Source organism: Opisthocomus hoazin, chromosome 15 (assembly GCF_030867145.1).
Source record: "Opisthocomus hoazin isolate bOpiHoa1 chromosome 15, bOpiHoa1.hap1, whole genome shotgun sequence".
NCBI classification, from domain to species: Eukaryota; Metazoa; Chordata; class Aves; order Opisthocomiformes; family Opisthocomidae; genus Opisthocomus; species Opisthocomus hoazin.
In genome coordinates, this window is record NC_134428.1 from 19,716,596 (window position 1) to 19,733,270 (window position 16,675).

Below are 16,675 nucleotides of genomic sequence, written 5' to 3' on the forward strand. Positions count from 1 at the left end.
ATGAGGAGCTACTGGAGAGAGTCCAGCGGAGGGCTACAAGGATGGTGAGGGGACTGGAACATCTCTGCTATGAGGAGAGGCTGAGGGAGCTGGCCTTGTTCAGCCTGAAGAAGAGAAGGCTGCGAGGGGACCTAATAAATGCTTACAAATATCTGAAGGGTGGGTGTCAGGAGGATGGTGCCAAGCTCTTTTCAGTGGTGCCCAGTGACAGGACAAGGGGCAATGAGCACAGACTGAAGCACAGGAAGTTCCGTCTGAATATGAGGAAGATTTTCTTCCCTCTGAGGGTGACGGAGCACTGGAGCAGGCTGCCCAGGGAGGTTGTGGAGTCTCCTTCTCTGGAGATATTCAACACCCGCCTGGACAAGGTCCTCTACAACCTACTGTAGGTGACCCTGCTCCGGCAGGAGGGTTGGGCTAGATGACCCACAGAGGTCCCTTCCAACCCCTACCATTCTGTGATTCTGTGAGATGTTTAGAGAAAAGAGTTTTAATTTTTGAAAGTGCACGTAATGCTTGAAAGAAGAAATCAAAGTTTCTTTCCTGTATTTTTGATCACCTGCTGCAATCGCTACGCCAGTAAAACCCAAGGAGTGCCCCTTGCCCGAGGGGCAGGCGCAGGGGCTTTGTTGCCAAATGCCTTCTCCCCCTTCCTCTCTCCCCCCGGCTGGGTCTCAGCGGTCTGCAATACCCTCTCCCCAGTTCGTGCCTGAGATGTTTGGGCTTGGGTTCATTCCGCTCTCTGAGCCCCCTTCCCTCAGCTGCGTCGATGGCGGCCGCGATGATGGCGGCGGAGCAGGAAGCCGTCAAAGGCGGCGGCAGGAACCGCGGCGGCGTGCAGCGCGTGGAGGGCAAGCTGCGCGCCAGCGTCGAGAAGGGCGACTGCTACGAGGCGCACCAGATGTACCGGACGCTCTTCTTCAGGTGGGGCCCGGCCCGCCGCCCTGCCCCTCCCCGCCCGGCCTTCCAGAGCCTTCCCACGCACCCAGCGTAACCACATCTGTTTTGCTTTCCTGGAAGCTTCTCTTCTGATGCCATCAAATGACTATAACTTTTGTGTAAGGGAATGCTGAGACTTGATACTGTGCCTTAGCTGTAGATGTTGATGAAAAGACTAAGTCTACAAAATTCTGGTTGATGTTTTCTTTTCTGTACCGATATGTTCATCACTAGCAGCATCTGTCTGTTTTGTAGCAAAAACAGTGCTGCTGATGTGTCCGTGCTGGGTTTGGAGTCTTTGGAGAAATCGGATGCAAAAGTAGCAGAGGACCTTTTAGGTGAGGTGACTTTTGCGCTCGCTTTGACGTTGCTCAGATGTGCTTTGAGTTGAAGACTGGTAACAACAGTCACTGTGCAACCTGAAATGCTTTTTGTATGCCCTCCCAGATGGCTAAGGGTTACCTTTGTGGGCATGCTTAGAACAATCGTTGCTGTCAGGTTGTGCCTGGGAAGGTTTAGAGGAGATACTGGGATAGATATCTTCACTGAAAGGGTTGTCAAGCATTGGCACAGGCTGCCCAGGGAAGCGGCTGAGTCACCATCCGTGGAGGTATTTAAAAGACTTGTAGATGTGGTGCTTAGGGACATGGTTTAGTGGTGGACTTGGCGGTGTTATGTTTATGGTTGGACTTGATGATCTTCAAGGTCTTTTCCAACCTAAATGATTCCATGATTCTACAATACAAATGACATTATTACTTTGTAATGTTCTGGGGTCTTTAACGCTTGTGTTTTTGTTTAGGATTTTGGGGAGAAGGAGCTGCTTTCATTGACAATATTGTGCTCAGCTCTTTTTTTTATTATTTTTTTAGAAACAAAAGCCCCAGGAACGTTGGAAATAACGTGTCACATCTCTGTACATCCCTGTGGCCCAAGAAGGGACAGACGCCTTAAGAAAGCTAGCCTAGAACACTCGAGAAAAGCACTGGAGCGTTTAGATTCTTGGGTCACAATGCTGGGTGGTTCTAGAAGCTGGTCTTCTGCTGCGCAGTGCCCTGTAGCAAGGAGCTTGGCTCAGCTACGCAGCAGTGTTTCCTTCGAGTGTAAGTATGAGGCTTCTGCTTGAGGCTAAACTTCTGTTTTAGTACGTTTCTTTCTTGCCGATTCCCTGTTTAATCTGTTAGTGATTGCCTTGTGTTGCTGATTTGCCTTGATTGTAAGTTTTCCTGGGGGTTCTGAGAGAATCAAATGTCAAAGTGCGGAGTAGAGTTCCTGGGGTAATGATGGGAAGCTTGTCTGCCTGTAAACTTGCCTCTGTAGGATAAACCAGAGAAAAACGGATGAAAGACAAAACCATTTTTTGATTTGTACAGAGTTAAAGGTTTGTAATGATTGAGAGATGAAGAAATCTTTTGAAAACACTTGGGGTTTTTTTTAACTCATGGTAGTTAAACTAGTGTAGCTAAAGTAGGGAGGTCTTGAAGTGTCTTCAAGTGGGGAAGTTCTTACTTGCTGGGAGATGGAAACTTGGAGTAGTGTGGCATATGGATCTTTGGTTCTCCAAGCAAGGAACGGGCAACCAAAATGTTTAAAATATCAGCTTTGGCTCTAAATGAGTCTTTACCTTGAAACTGAGAGTGCATCCTGATTTTGAATTTGTGGCTCAGCGTGGCAAAGAAACTGTCCTGAATGACTTCCTCTCTCCACTTGGTCCCCACAGAACTGTGTGTCTAAAGCTGTACAACGAATGCTTGCTCTGGTTTGATTTCAAACATGGGTTTCCATGGTGGTTGTTTCTTTCTAACTAGCATTAGCTTTCAGTTGTTCAACTTGTAATGTGAATTGCTGAAGAGAACCTTGACTATCGACGTACTTCTAAGCTGTTTGTATTATGTGGCGTGTCTTGTAGGAGTTGCTCCATAACCCCGGATAAACTGCTTTGAATGGAAACTCAGACTAGCTTGAAGGGCGTGTTTGTTACGAGGGGAATTTTCTCTTCACCTCAGGTAACTTTGCTCTTCATGTTTTGCTGCAGTTCGAGTTATTCTTCGTCTGCTTTGGATTTTGAGACTGAAAATAAAATAGATCCAGTATTTGATTCGCCAAGAATGTTGCGGCGTAGCTTACGGTTATCTGCTGTGGCATTGAAGAAATCCAGTGTTGCACCAAAGGATACCCATCCTGACAGCTCTTACGCTGGAAACCTGTCCTTCAGAGAGCAGTCTTCCAAGTAAGCACTTTTTGTCGTCACAAGTTAATTTTTTGGTTGGACTCTTGAGACTTTGCAAAAGCATAGATGTTGGAGGACTTTCTTTTAAACCTGATTTGAGCCGTTTAGTCATGTCAGTTTTAACATACCCTGCCTTTTTTTTCATTTAAAGTGAGAGACAAAGAGAAATTTGCATCTTTCGTGCTGTATCGTATGTGTCTTTGCTCTGTTTCGTAGGGTGCTGAAGCACCGCACAAGTGTGAATAAGAAATTTGGCAGTGCAAGACACACACCAAGGAAGAATCTGTCCCGCTCTTCCATTGTCTGCCAAAGCAGTTTCAATAGCCATGCCAGTGATGCATCAATTGTTTCCAGTGCATTGGGTGAATCCCGGATTCGAGAGCAGAGAGAAGTTAATCATTTCTGGGGTAGGTAATCATTGCCATTGCTTGTATCGGACTGTGAAAGTTGCTTCTGGGTTGGCGTGTATGAACGTGTGTCCTCATCTTCCCTCTTTCCCCATCCATGTTTCCGTTCTGCCCTCAGCCGTGTGCACGTACTCACTCTTTTGTTTTAGATGTCTGCCTGCTGGAAATTCACAGTCCAGTGAGTAAACTTGATTTACTGGTGTGGTCAGCATCAGGACGCGTTGAACAGTCAAGTGAATGTGCCAGGCAAACGTATATGTGATGCAGCACCGTAGATTGCATAGATGTAATTCTCTGTTGTCATCTGTGCATAGAGTACTGTATTTGAAGAATGGTAAACACGTAGCTTGTCTTTGCAAAGCCAAAGGAAAAGCTTTCTCTTGTTTGTGTGTAGCCAGAAGTGTGTTTCAACTTAACATACCTTCATCTGACAGTTTCAAATTCGTGGCACTGCAGTCTTTCCTGAGGAGGTTTTTGTCTGTGGCTGGCTGGTTTGTTTTTGCAAGGAGGTACAAGTATGCTTTTCTGGAACCTACTTTTTTCGTTGAAGAGGAGAATACTTTACGTAGACAGTACTCCAGGTGTTGTGTAGGAGAAGATCAACAAATGACTATATCATAGAATCATAGCATCATAGGTTGGAAAAGACCTCTAAGATCATCAAGTCCAACCATCAACGACTATTTGTTTCCAGTCAGTGTGCCTGTGCCCTGGAGTTGTTTCAATCTCAGTAGAATGCGTTCTAAACTGTCAAATACCTGGCTCTTCAAACAGAATCTTAAAATACGGTAGTACCAAAATAGTTACCAAGCAACAGAAACGGCATAAGCTTGTAATTAGCTGCTTTCAAGTCAGATGGGAGGTAAGAAAAGGTGCAGTTGTCATTCATATTTAGTCTGCTGCTCCCATGGTAGAATGCTTTTCACTGTCTGTTACCCTGCTACATTGACGTCTGAATGTATGGATCTGTTTCTGTTCATGTAGTGACTGCAAAATATGTTAAATACCAATCATAAAGTGGCTTTTCTTTGCAGTATTAAAATCAGTGTGAATTTCACTTGGAGTTCTTGTCAGATATCGTAGTTGATTGTGGGACTTCCTTAGTCTTGGGACCAAAATTTTTTTTTTTTTCCCTTTGAGGGTCTTGATGATGAAGGCGACCCTAAAGGTAACTATGGTTTCGTTTTCTTTCCGAGTGCATTCTATTCAATGGTAACTAGCGACGGCGATACTGATAGCAGTGCTCTATATGTTTTACTCTTGGTTGGCTAGGTAGTGATACTACACTAATGCAGGGAAATGGTGATACAGAAACAGCAGAAAACAGCACAGTGGTCAATGGCTACACTTGCAGGGATTACAGGATGCTTTCTAAACGGAAGGAGGTTCTGACAGCATACTCGCCTTCTCATGTGCCATCTTCCAGAATTTACTCCAGGGATAGGAGCCAGAAACATGCATCCAGTAAGTTACTTTCTCTTTTTTTTTTTTTTTTCATGTGGATGGCAGAATGGTGTACAGTTCAGTTGATGCTTTTTTCATGTAGTGTTCTTTAAGTACTCTTCCTGCCCTGCTAAATTTATCAATATCCAAATTCTAGATATCAGCTTACAAGGAATACCTTCCTCTGTTTCATTTGAAACTTTGCGTACTTGTTGGCTTCTGATATCTAATCATCAGCTTTTCTTTTTCAGTGCTACTGTAGGACTTACACGGTTTTCGAATACGTGTCTATTTCTAAGGTTTTGGTAAGGGTTTTCAGATGAAACTGCTTCTGTATGGTCCAGATTTTTGATGCTTTTTTTTATTCTTATGTGAACTTTCAAAATTGAGCAGAACAGTTACTTTGCAGTGCTTCTGTTATGCAAGAAATTGGAGAGATACTGTCCTACTTTGCTTTGGGTTTTTTCTCCTCATTTAACCGTGCAGCTTATTAGAGTGTTTTTAGAAGCTAAACCTCAAGTCCTTGAAAAATGGAACTCCAAAGGGGAAAACTGATTCCAAATAGACTCCCTGGTGACCATATTCCTAAAGCTCAAAACCAAATGAATCTGCTGTAAACAAGGTTCTGCCTTTTCAAGGCAATCTCCATTATAGGGATGCTTGTCCTCAGTGTCCTGACTGCATCTGCCTGCCTCTTGTATACCATCTGTAATTTCTTGATGGTTGGTAGTCCTCAGTTCTCAGGAAGTTGTTTCATGAGTGGCCTTGAATTAGGAACCGATTTTGGAATTCTGTCAGTGTGCTATTCTTGAATGAAGTATGTTCTCAGTAGCAAGAAATCCGTTAGTTTCTACATGAGTAAGATTCTGCGATTGGTCAAACACACTGCAGCATCTTTTGCATCACTGTTAGTGCAACTATTTCAAATGGTTTTGCTGAAGCTGGGTTGTGAATTAAAAGGTACCTTTTCAGTTGTCTTCCTTGGTCTCCACAATAAGCTGGAGTGTGTCTGTTGGGTTTTTTTCTTATGGACTTCATCTTTGGCACTACGGTGTTCTTTTTCTATAGTCTTTTGGCTGGCTCCTGTCTTTCTCTCTTTTCAGTTGTGCTACCCTTTTCCTACTTTCCCCCTGTTTTGGAAGTATCAGGATTCACATATGTGAGATATGTGTTACAGTTAAGATTCACATGTTGATTTTGACTAGGAAGTGGTAGAAGATAATGTTTAAATTGAGAAAGTGAAGTTGATTTTTTTTTTTTAAAAAACTGTTTGCTGTGAGAGTGTCAAATCCTAACTCTTCAATGTCTGTAGGTTTGGACTGTCTTCATACCCTTAAGCCCACTGTGCCATTAAAGCTTGATGAGATCTGTCTTGCAAAACTAAAACTGCCATCATCACTCCGCACTACTCTAAAGCACATCTTGTTTTCCCCGAAAATGTTCCATTCTTCTTTAGTGCTTTCTCTTCTGTAACGCCTGCTCTGTGAGTGAAGTGAAATTGCCATAGGCAGAAGGTAACTGATTTCTGTGTGTGAATAAAACTTTGCACTCTCCTGTTCTCTCTGCCTCAGTGCCTTGTAACTCGCTAACGCTCTCTTCTCAGTCTTCTAAAATCTCCAGTAAGACCTGTACAAAGAGGTATTGCTTCACCTGTATTTGGAGGATGATGGGAATAGGAGCTGAAGATTTGAGGAGTTGTTACTTGGGGACTTTTGTACTAACTTTGCTATCTGAAAAGAAGCAAGAAAGGTTTTTGAATGAAAAGGCCCCCTGTTATTTAAAGAAGGAAAAAAAAGAAGTTTGCACAGAGTAGGCTGCTGCTTTGGTTGTTTTTCAGTTTTTCTGTGACTAACCTGGCTTTAGTAGTGAACCAAGCCAGTTCAGCTGAAATCTGTATCCATGATAGCTCAAATGCGCATATGTGAAAGGCTTTGAACTTGAGTTACATTCCATGTATGCTGTTTGAATGCGTTGCAGCTCACTCAGACTACTGTGGAAGCATGAATGTGAAGGAGTTTTACAGAGAAGATGGCCATCTTGGTGTAAATGAGGAATCAATATGTAAGTAGAATGACTGATGTTGTCTTTCAGCCTTGGGCTGTACACCAGGTTGTTGCTGTAACAGTAATATCAGATGGCCCCTGACTCTAGGGAAGCTGCAAAGTCAACGATTGTTTGGCAACTTGAACGTAGGGGCAAGAATGGCGATTGCCTGGTGTACTGTAAGATTTCCCCAAGCAAGATTGACTCTGCTGTAGTTTGCTTAGTGGTTTTTGGTTTGATAACTGGTGTGATGACATAGACTTGTTCAAGTTTTCTTGTAACAATCTTGATTTGATCCTGGCTTTGTCCCATTAATCGACTGTTACCACAACCAACAGGTGATGACCGTAAGGGGAAGAAACCTCTTGAACTGTACGCTACAGACCACATGCAATCTTTACGGGCTAAAAGGGTAGCAAGGACCATTTGGCACACCTTTTCTTATGCAGGTTGACTTGGACCTTTTTTTTTCTTTTGTTTTTGTTTTGAATCGCAATCTCACAATGTTAATCCTACATATTGTTTTGTGTTTGTTTTCTTATCTTCATCTATCAAAGTAGATGAAAAGTGTAAAGTGTCTAGAAAATTAATGAACAGCTCTTCTGTTTGATTCTTGCTGAGATACTGGCTTTCGTACAAGCTTGGCGCGCTGCTTACCTATTAGGAAAAACAAGGTGTAGGGACAGCATACACCTTGTATGTTCGAAAGAAGAAGTCATATTGTTAATTGATTCCACTTTGGGGCAGTTGGTACACTTGACAGGTTGAAAAGCTGCCTTGAAAAGAAAGCAAGGTATGAGGTATTGGTGTGCAGATGATTTGAATAAAGGGGTTTTAACATTTTATTTTTGTTCTAGTGATAGTCAGTTTTTACAGGAGTCTTCTAGAGGGATAGCATCTTCCCTGTGAGATGAGCGTTTGCTAGCTTGAATGACAGAGGCATCAAGAATCTGTGGAGTGCCCTTTTTTCAGCAAAGGAAAATGATTAGAGACACTTCAGTCACCTAAATTCTTTGCAAAATATTGGGTTGGTAGATCTATAGTCCCTCAGATGAAGCCAGACATATCTGCTAATCTAAAAATGTAGGATTATTTTCTCAATTTGTACTACGTAGTATGTTCTGTAGAATGAGCAGTCCTAGTCTTGGAAATAGTAATTGTTGGCTTCAGTGGGCTTCAAGTCACAGCACTTTGTTCTAGTCTGTTGGGGTTTGTTGTTGTTGTTGGTTTTGTTCTTTCTAAGAGCCTCAAAATTGACCTGCTGAAGATCCTTGGGAACAGTCAGTTTATTGAACGTTTACTGCTTGTAACTTTTAGTAGGGAATATTTCCTATTATTTGTGAGTATTTCTCAGGCATCATTAATTCTTTCTCTAGGATTTAAAACTTTTAATTGTTCCTTCTTCTACACATGAACCCAGACAATGAACTTGATGTAGAACTCAGAACAAATCAGATGCTTTTAAAGTAATGATGTGCTTAAAACTTGTTTTTGTGGTACTACTTTTTTACTCTTCTTCTGCACTTAGCATGACATTGTTAGATAAACATGCTGCAAAAGGTAAACTTTGATTTTTGGAAAAGTGATACGCTACACAGATGCTGTTGATCATTCTGTTGATCTCTGTAGATGAAAATTGTGTTTCTAAATTGGCTTGCTTTTACTTGGCTTCATATTTATTAGTGGCTTGCTTTGCTTCTAAACAGTGAAGAACCAAGTCTGTAGATTACTGGAAGGTATGGTTTAAAATATTGCGGAACGTGTGATGTGCAGGGGATCGCATCTGTTTTACTGCATGTGCTGGGAAAGAAGATTAAGCGCATATATGTATGTTACCACAAAAAGTGAATTTGTTGTAATCTAGGTTACTTTATGCTTGACGTGTTGCAAACAGTGGGAGCAACAGGATGGCTTGTGTCTCAGAAGGTGGTGTCTCCACTTTGGCTGGCCGTTCTTTCTCCAGGTGACTGTCTCAGTCTCTGTGTGTGTGTGTGTGTGTGCGCGCGCATTGCCCGTTCCTTTTGACAAACTAGGACTCTGCAGGACGTGGCGTACACTAATTCAACTATGCTTATGCTGTAGCTTTGGTGTCTTGAAATGCATGTGCTGCTTTTCTTTATTGACCAAAATATGCGTAATGAGAGGGTATATTTCTGTTCGCAGGCACAATGGGAGACTAAGCAGACCGTTTCACGCGGGAACAAGTGTGTGAATAGCACAGAATATGGGGTGCCAAGAATCACAGAATCACAGAATCACAGAATAGTAGGGGTTGGAAGGGACCTCTGTGGGTCATCTAGTCCAACCCTCCTGCCCAAGCAGGGTCACCTACAGCAGGCCGCACAGGACCCCGTCCAGGCGGGTCTTGAATATATCCAGAGAAGGAGACTCCACAACCTCCCTGGGCAGCCTGTTCCAGTGCTCCGTCACCCTCAGAGGGAAGAAGTTCCTCCTCATGTTCAGATGGAACTTCCTGTGCCTCAGTTTGTGCCCATTGCCCCTTGTCCTGTCACTGGGCACCACTGAGAAGAGCTTGTCCCCATCCTCCTGACACCCACCCTTCAGATATTTGTAGGCATTTATAAGGTCCCCTCGCAGCCTTCTCTTCTTCAGGCTGAACAAGCCTAGTTCCCTCAACCTCTTCTCGTAGGGGAGATGCTCCAGTCCCCTCACCATCCTCGTAGCCCTCCGCTGGACTCTCTCCAGTAGCTCTTCATCTTTCTTGAACTGGGGAGCCCAGAACTGGACAGAGTACTCCAGATGAGGCCTCACAAGGGCAGTGTAGAGGGGAAGGAGAACCTCCCTCCTCCTGCTAGCCACACTCTTCTTGATGCACCCCAGGATCCCATTGGCTTTCTTGGCAGCCAGGGCACACTGCTGGCTCATGGTTAACCTGTCGTCCACCAGGACACCCAGGTCCCTCTCCGCAGAGCTGCTCTCCAGCAGGTCCACCCCAAGCCTGCACTGGTGCATGAGGATGTTCCTCCCCAGGTGCAGGACCCTGCATTTGCCCTTGTTGAACCTCATCAGGTTCCTCTCTGCCCAGCTTTCCAGCCTATCCAGGTCACGCTGAATGGCAGCACAGCCTTCTGGTGTATCTACCACACCTCCCAGTTTGGTGTCGTCAGCAAACTTGCTGAGGCTACATTCTAACTCTTCATCCAGGTCGTTGATGAAGAAGTTAAACAAGACTGGGCCCAGTACTGACCCCTGGGGGACACCACTTGTCACCAGCCTCCAACTAGACTCAGCGCCGCTGATGACAACCCTCTGAGTTCTGCCATTCAGCCAGTTCTCTATCCACTTCACCGACCACTCATCCGGCCCACACTTCCTCAGCTTCACTAGGAGGATATCATGGGAGACTGTGCCGAAAGCCTTGCTGAAGTCAAGGTAGACAACATCCACGGCTCTCCCTTCATCTACCCAGCCAGTCATGTCATCGTAGAAAGCTATCAGATTGGTCAGGCATGATTTCCCCTTGGTGAATCCATGCTGACTACTCCCGATAACCTTCTTTTCTTCCACTTGCTTCATGATGGCCTCCAGGATAAGCTGCTCCATCACCTTTCCCGGGATGGAGGTGAGGCTGACCGGCCTGTAGTTCCCTGGGTCCTCCTTCTTGCCCTCTTTGAAGATTGGAGTGACAATGGCCTTTCTCCAGTCCTCGGGCACCTCTCCTGTCCTCCAGGACCTCTCAAAGATGATGGAGAGTGGCTCAGCAATGACATCCGCCAGCTCTCCCAGCACTCGTGGCTGCATTCCATCGGGGCCCATGGATTTGTGGACATCCAGATCGCTTAAGCGATCCCTCACACAGTCCTCCTCAATCAAGGGAAAGTCGTCCTCTTTGTAGGCTTCTTCTTTTACCTCCGGGGATTGGGATTCCTGAGGGCCAGTCTTAGCACTGAAGACAGAAGCAAAGAAGGCATTCAGTAGCTCTGCCAAGAATAACGGGGCATGTTTTGGTTTGGTAGTCACTGCCCATCTTGGTATTCCTCTTAGCAAAAACTGACGCTGCTAATCTGTGCATTTCTTCAAACATCTTGAACTGTCTTCATTGTGTGGTAACTTCGATTCAAACATTGACTTCTGGCAAGATAGCGTTGTTCTAACAAATGAGCATTTCATATTTTTGCGTGGCTGTTGGTTTTGTTGAGTTTCTGGTGTTACAATGCTGTCGTGCTTGTGCTATCTAGACGTTAATAAGCTGCATGCATTGCCTGTGCTCACGCATTTCTCTGCTCCGCAAAGCATTCTTGGCCACAGTTGCATGTCCCTCTGCTTGGTTCCTTTGAACATGTGCCGCAGTAATGACATTTCGCGCTACCACTTTTTGTCTTCTAGGGAGGGCAGCTTCTGGCATGTACCGGTTACTTAGAACTGGATGGTATCAACTTGCTACTCTGATGTCTTTGCTCAAGGTGTTTCTTCTAAAGAGGTGTGTATCCTTTGAGAAAAGTGTTTTGTGAGCAAATGATTTACCCAGTTATAAAACAATACAAGAGGAGAAATGTGTTGTTTCATGTGAACTTTCCTCTCTCTTTCTCTAGATGCCTTCCAAAGACCTACAAGCTGTTCCTGTTTCTTCTCCCGCTCCTGTTTCTACTAGGTACGTGAATCGCTTAGTTATGACACAGACCGGTGTATGCTTACTGCAGCCATTCCAAGAGAGCGTTTTTAGTTGAGCTCTCGGTTTATGAAGAAGACGCAGAAGCAAAAAAGAGCAAGTTTGTTTGTGACTAGGGCAGCAATTCAAGCTTTCAAAGTACTGACAAGTCAGTAGCCTTCCCCTTGCCGTGAAAGGAATACCCTCGATTTAATTTCATAGAGCCCTTTAGAAAGTGAGAGTGGGTGAGTAAATGCACTGAAGTCCTTTTTTCTTCACCTCCCTTGATAAGAATAGCAGTGAGGTCACAAAGAGCAGGTTGTGTACCGATTGCTTTGATTGTTGTTAATCTCCGTAAAAGTGGGCTTAGGTTCTTTGAGCAACTCATCCGAAGTCTTTCCCTTGCTCTGGACCATCCTTGAGTTGCTTAAAATACTGCTGTTTAGACTGGTTAGTTGACAGTATTCCAGGCCAGCTGTCTTCTTTGAAATAAACAAACTCAGTTTCAAACACTTGCTGAAAGTGGTGGGCTCTTTCTGAAAAGCAGGTTCATGTCTTCGCATGTCCTAAAAACTTTAGAAACTACTTTGGGGAGAAGATGAAGCTTCGCAGAAACTTACAGTCAGGATTGAAAATCCTCTGTACTAGGGAGAATAAGAAAGGAAGAACTTCCCTACCCTGTGTAGAAAGTGCTGCTACTTCTTGCTAAGACAGTGCGAAAACAAGCGTCATGTTTGTGAAATGCAAGATTATTTCCAGGGAAGCCCAAGTTTCTTCCAAATTTTGTTAGATATGCGAAGTGGTATGTAGTAAGTAGGGCATAGGGCAAGATATTTTCCATGGAGATAAAAAGCAGTTTTTACATCTGCCTTCAGTGAGCATGGCCTGTCTTCATTGGTAAATGAGATCTAGGTCCCAGGGACGCAGTAGTATGAGACCGAGGATATACCATGAGACATAAGCGCAAGCTGCCTGCCATACAACGGTGTGAGCGGTACTGATGGATGTTCCCCAATGTGCTTGAGTGCTTGACTTCACAGTTTGAAAGCTGGCTCATACTGATTTTTGTTTAGACTGGAGTAGTGTGCGCTGTGTGACGTCTACCTTGCAAACTTGAGGTAGCTTGTGTTGCGAAGTAGGAAGACGACCTGTAGATCTAAGCAGTCTTCAGGGGGAATTCTCTTGAACACCCTTTTTGCCTTTTGTTTGTGATCTAGGTATATGGTTCTGGGGGTTTGATGGCTGCTTCTCACTAATACCTTCGTTGAACTGGATCAAAATTGATAGAATACAGAGAACAGAGGACTCTCTCCGTGTTCGTGAACCGCAGGCTGATTCTTTGCACTCTGTGCAACCTCCAGAGGTAAGGGAGAACAGTCTAGGGAAGAACTCTGGTATCTTGGAAGACTTCTTAACTGCCATGCCTTCAATATTTGGCATGAACTACTTGACACACAAGGCTAATGTGAATAAATGTCTTGATCTTTACATATATAAAAAAAAATTCTGTATACCTTAGGATTCCATCAACATCTTTGCTTCTGGTCGTGAAAGTGAAAGTGAGCTGGAAAAGCAAATGGCCTTTCTGTCTGAGAGATACCATCACCTTGATGAAAAATATAGCAAAGTGATGCTTCTACTCCAGAACCTTCAAGATCAGGTTGCCCAGAAAAGTGACAAAAGCGAAACATTGACGCTAATAAGAAATATGATGGGTCAGCATCCTCAAGATGTGAGACACGAGCAAAAGGTAAGATAGTCAGTTGTTGGTGCTTTCTGGTGCTGATCGACGTATCCTGTTTTAGTAACGCAGATTACTAGCCATTTGATTCAGGCTTGCGTCCAATTTTGTGAGCAAAAGTGATCTGCAGCCTTTTCTGCAGGATCTAGAGTTGCAGATCCTCCAGAAGATCAGTCTCCATATGTCTGTGACAAACCAAAAGCTAACATCTGAAGTAGTAACAAAGGCTGTGACTAATGCAGGGGTTCGTGGAATCACAGAAGCGGTGAGTGAGTTGAAGTTCTTGCAAGTTCAACTAAAACCGTAAGGAGTCCTTTTCTAGGCATTTTTTGGAGCATCGCAGTCAATATAAACGTCAGTGGCTTGAAGAGATGTTTAGAACATGAATTGAAATGGGGAGAACTACAGAAAATGCTTGATGAAGCATACCCTTACAGCATTGCTTGTTGCCTGTTGCGAATGTTGTTTTTTTTTTCCAAAGTATGCTATCTTGAAAATTGCAGAATTCCCAAAAAACAGCCATACCAAAGCAATGCAGCTCAGGGTCTGGGGAAGGTGGGGGAAAGAATGCAACTTTTGAAGAAAGCACCAGTCAATATGCAGTATGAATTTGTATTTTAAGCCAAAAAACCATGCACTAAAAATGGCCTCTGTCTTGAGAGAGGCTTTCAAAGACTTGCGATGGAGTGCAGCATCTCAAAAAGATGCTTATTCTACATGTATACAGATGTGTATAGATCAATTACTTTATCAGTTGATATTATTAAATTCTTCCCTTTCTCCCCTTCTATGTGTACATCTGTAGCAAGTCCAGACTATTGTAAACAATGCCCTGAAACTTTTCTCTCGAGACAAGACTGGTATGGTGGATTTCGCCTTGGAATCTGCAGGTAAATAGTGGAGGAAACTCCACTTTCACAATTCGTGTTATTTTATAGTATCTACTAAAAATGTCGAAAGATCTGCTTGCGTGGGGTGTACGCACCACTTGAACTCGCTAGGGAAAATGTGTATGTTTTAGCCCTCTGAGGTGAAAAGCCTTGAACATTCTGAAAAGAACACTGTACTTGATAGAAGCATTGTATCCCCAGCCAATGACTAGACTTGAACAGTATCTTTACTAGTTGGTTTTGAGGAAAAGAACTGGTATGTTCACGAAGCTTTGTACAAATCTCTGGCTGAAAAGTCTTCAGGAAGAAATGAGTAATTATTTCGGCTAACCTGATACATCTTTTTTAAGGTGGCAGCATTCTGAGTACTCGCTGTTCTGAAACCTATAACACCAAACCAGCAGTGATCAGCCTCTTTGGAATTCCTCTGTGGTACCTCTCTCAGCCTCCAAGGGCGGTGATTCAGGTAATTAAAGGCCGAGTAAAGAAATTCAGCAATGTTATTTTGTGCTGAGGGGTTTGGATTGTTTCTTGGATGCTGGATGTTTCTGTCTGCAACACACTGTGGGGCATGGGTCCTTTGAACGATGTTCCCAAGAGTGCCATTCTTCTGGTAGTTCCTGGGCGCTGCTCAAGTCGTCTTCTAGCAAAACGAAGACCCTGCTAGGAGGCTTGGGTGGTACACTGGACTTCTGCAGAGTGTGAGCACTGGGAGGGTTCCTGTTGTGAAGTAGTCTCCAGGCGGATCTTCAAAACGCTGCTGGCTGTTTGGGTGGATGTGCTGTCTCCCTGAAGGATGCTACCAAATAGATAATATTCTGCCACTTACTCTCTAAGACTGTCCCTAATAATTCAGAATTCGCCACAACTCTTTCTGGCAAAATGCTTGTGGCTGCAGGTTTTGTTGTTGCTGTTGTGTTCCATCCTGTTCTCTCCCCTTTCCTCCTGTCTAGCCGGACACGTATCCAGGAAACTGCTGGGCTTTCAAAGGACCACAGGGGTGTCTCGTAGTTCGACTTTCAAGGAAGATCTATCCGACTGCCTTTACGTTGGAACACATCCCAAAAGCACTTTCAGCAACAGGAGAGATCTCCAGTGCTCTGAGGAGCTTTGCAGTATATGTAAGTCTGTCTGTGAACTTCAGAGGATATTTGTATGCATAAAGAATATTTGTGGCGCAGATCTTGGAAAATAAGGACTGAAGGGAGGACAGCTAAGGAGAGAAACTGTTTGCTTTTAAAATTGCTGTTTTTGTAATCAGCTTTGAGACTAGGAATAAGAAGTGTTACAGCTAATTTGGAGGGAGCTGTTTCTTTTTTTCCTGCTTTATACAGTAGTAAACGTTTTTGGAGGGAGGTGACTGTTTTTGATTTGGTATCGTTCTTTCGGACACTCAAATTGTTCCATCCTTCCACCACTCCTACTGCTTACCCTCTCCCTCCCCAGTGTTGGCTTTGCACCTTGTCTGTGATGTGTCTGGGTCGCCGTATTCCGCCTGGTGACGGCTTTCAGGCGAGTGGAGACCATAGCTACTAGCTGAGCAAGTGATGACCACCGGCTGAATTTACCCCGGTAGCTGGCCGAGCCTCGGGGCCCTGCCTGCGCCAGCTGCCTGCGCCAGCTGCCGTGGCAGGCCCTGTTTGCCTGTCCTGGTCGCCGCACTGCGGGTCGCTCGCGCTCCCTCTGGGCTGCTTTTGTGAGGGGGGAGGGTGCCGCCGTCACTCTTGACCCCGCTCTTCTTTGGGGGGGGGGGGGTGGTTTGGGGGGGACACGCTCTCTCTCGCCGGGCGCCTGTCTCGGCTGTTCTGCCGCTGAGAAAAGGTTTCCCCGGCGCGACCCCTCGCTCCGGAGCCCTTCACCACGCGATCTGTTCTTCTCTGCTGCCTCGGAACTGACAAGATGCTGTTGAGATGTTTAAATAAAAGAGTTTTAATTTTTGAAAGCGCACATAATGTTTGAAAGAAGAAATCAAAGTTTCTTTTCTGTATTTTTGATCACCTGCTGCGATCGCTACACCAGTAAAACCCAAGGAGTGCCCCTTGCCCGAGGGGAGGCGCAGGGACTTTGTTGCCAAATGCCTTCTCCCCCTTCCTCTCTCCCCCCAGCTGGGTCTCAGCGGTCTGCAATACCCTCTCCCCAGTTCGTGCCTGAGATGCTGGGGCTCGGGCTTTGTTCCGCTCCCCGAACCCCCTTCCCTCGGCCGCGGCAGTGCTGGCTGCAGGTTACCGCCCGCCCCCCGCCCCTGGCCACCGCCCGTGCCCCCCCCGCGCCACGTGGCTGAGGCCGCCTGCGCGCAGTCGCGCCTCCTGAGTCTCGCAGGCCCCCGTCGGAGTGGGCGGAAGTCGGGCAGCGAGGGGTGGCGCTCCGCCCCGC

The 16,675-nt window shown here is 45.0% G+C and overlaps 1 protein-coding gene across 1 annotated transcript; it reads left to right on the forward strand.

Moving 5' to 3' along the window:
* Nucleotides 1-769: 769 nt before the first annotated feature.
* Nucleotides 770-16,583, forward strand: LOC142363204 (SUN domain-containing protein 1-like). The gene is given in 24 exon segments (XM_075436079.1): nt 770-924; nt 1,387-1,437; nt 1,969-2,042; nt 2,161-2,216; nt 2,607-2,698; nt 2,975-3,169; nt 3,386-3,599; nt 4,717-4,744; nt 4,849-5,040; nt 5,674-5,741; nt 5,838-5,979; nt 6,997-7,080; nt 7,401-7,511; nt 8,927-9,025; nt 11,410-11,503; nt 11,616-11,674; nt 12,889-13,034; nt 13,191-13,421; nt 13,507-13,677; nt 14,218-14,302; nt 14,653-14,768; nt 15,256-15,423; nt 15,749-15,814; nt 16,443-16,583. Coding segments are annotated over 24 exon segments (2,838 nt in total).
* Nucleotides 16,584-16,675: the final 92 nt, after the last annotated feature.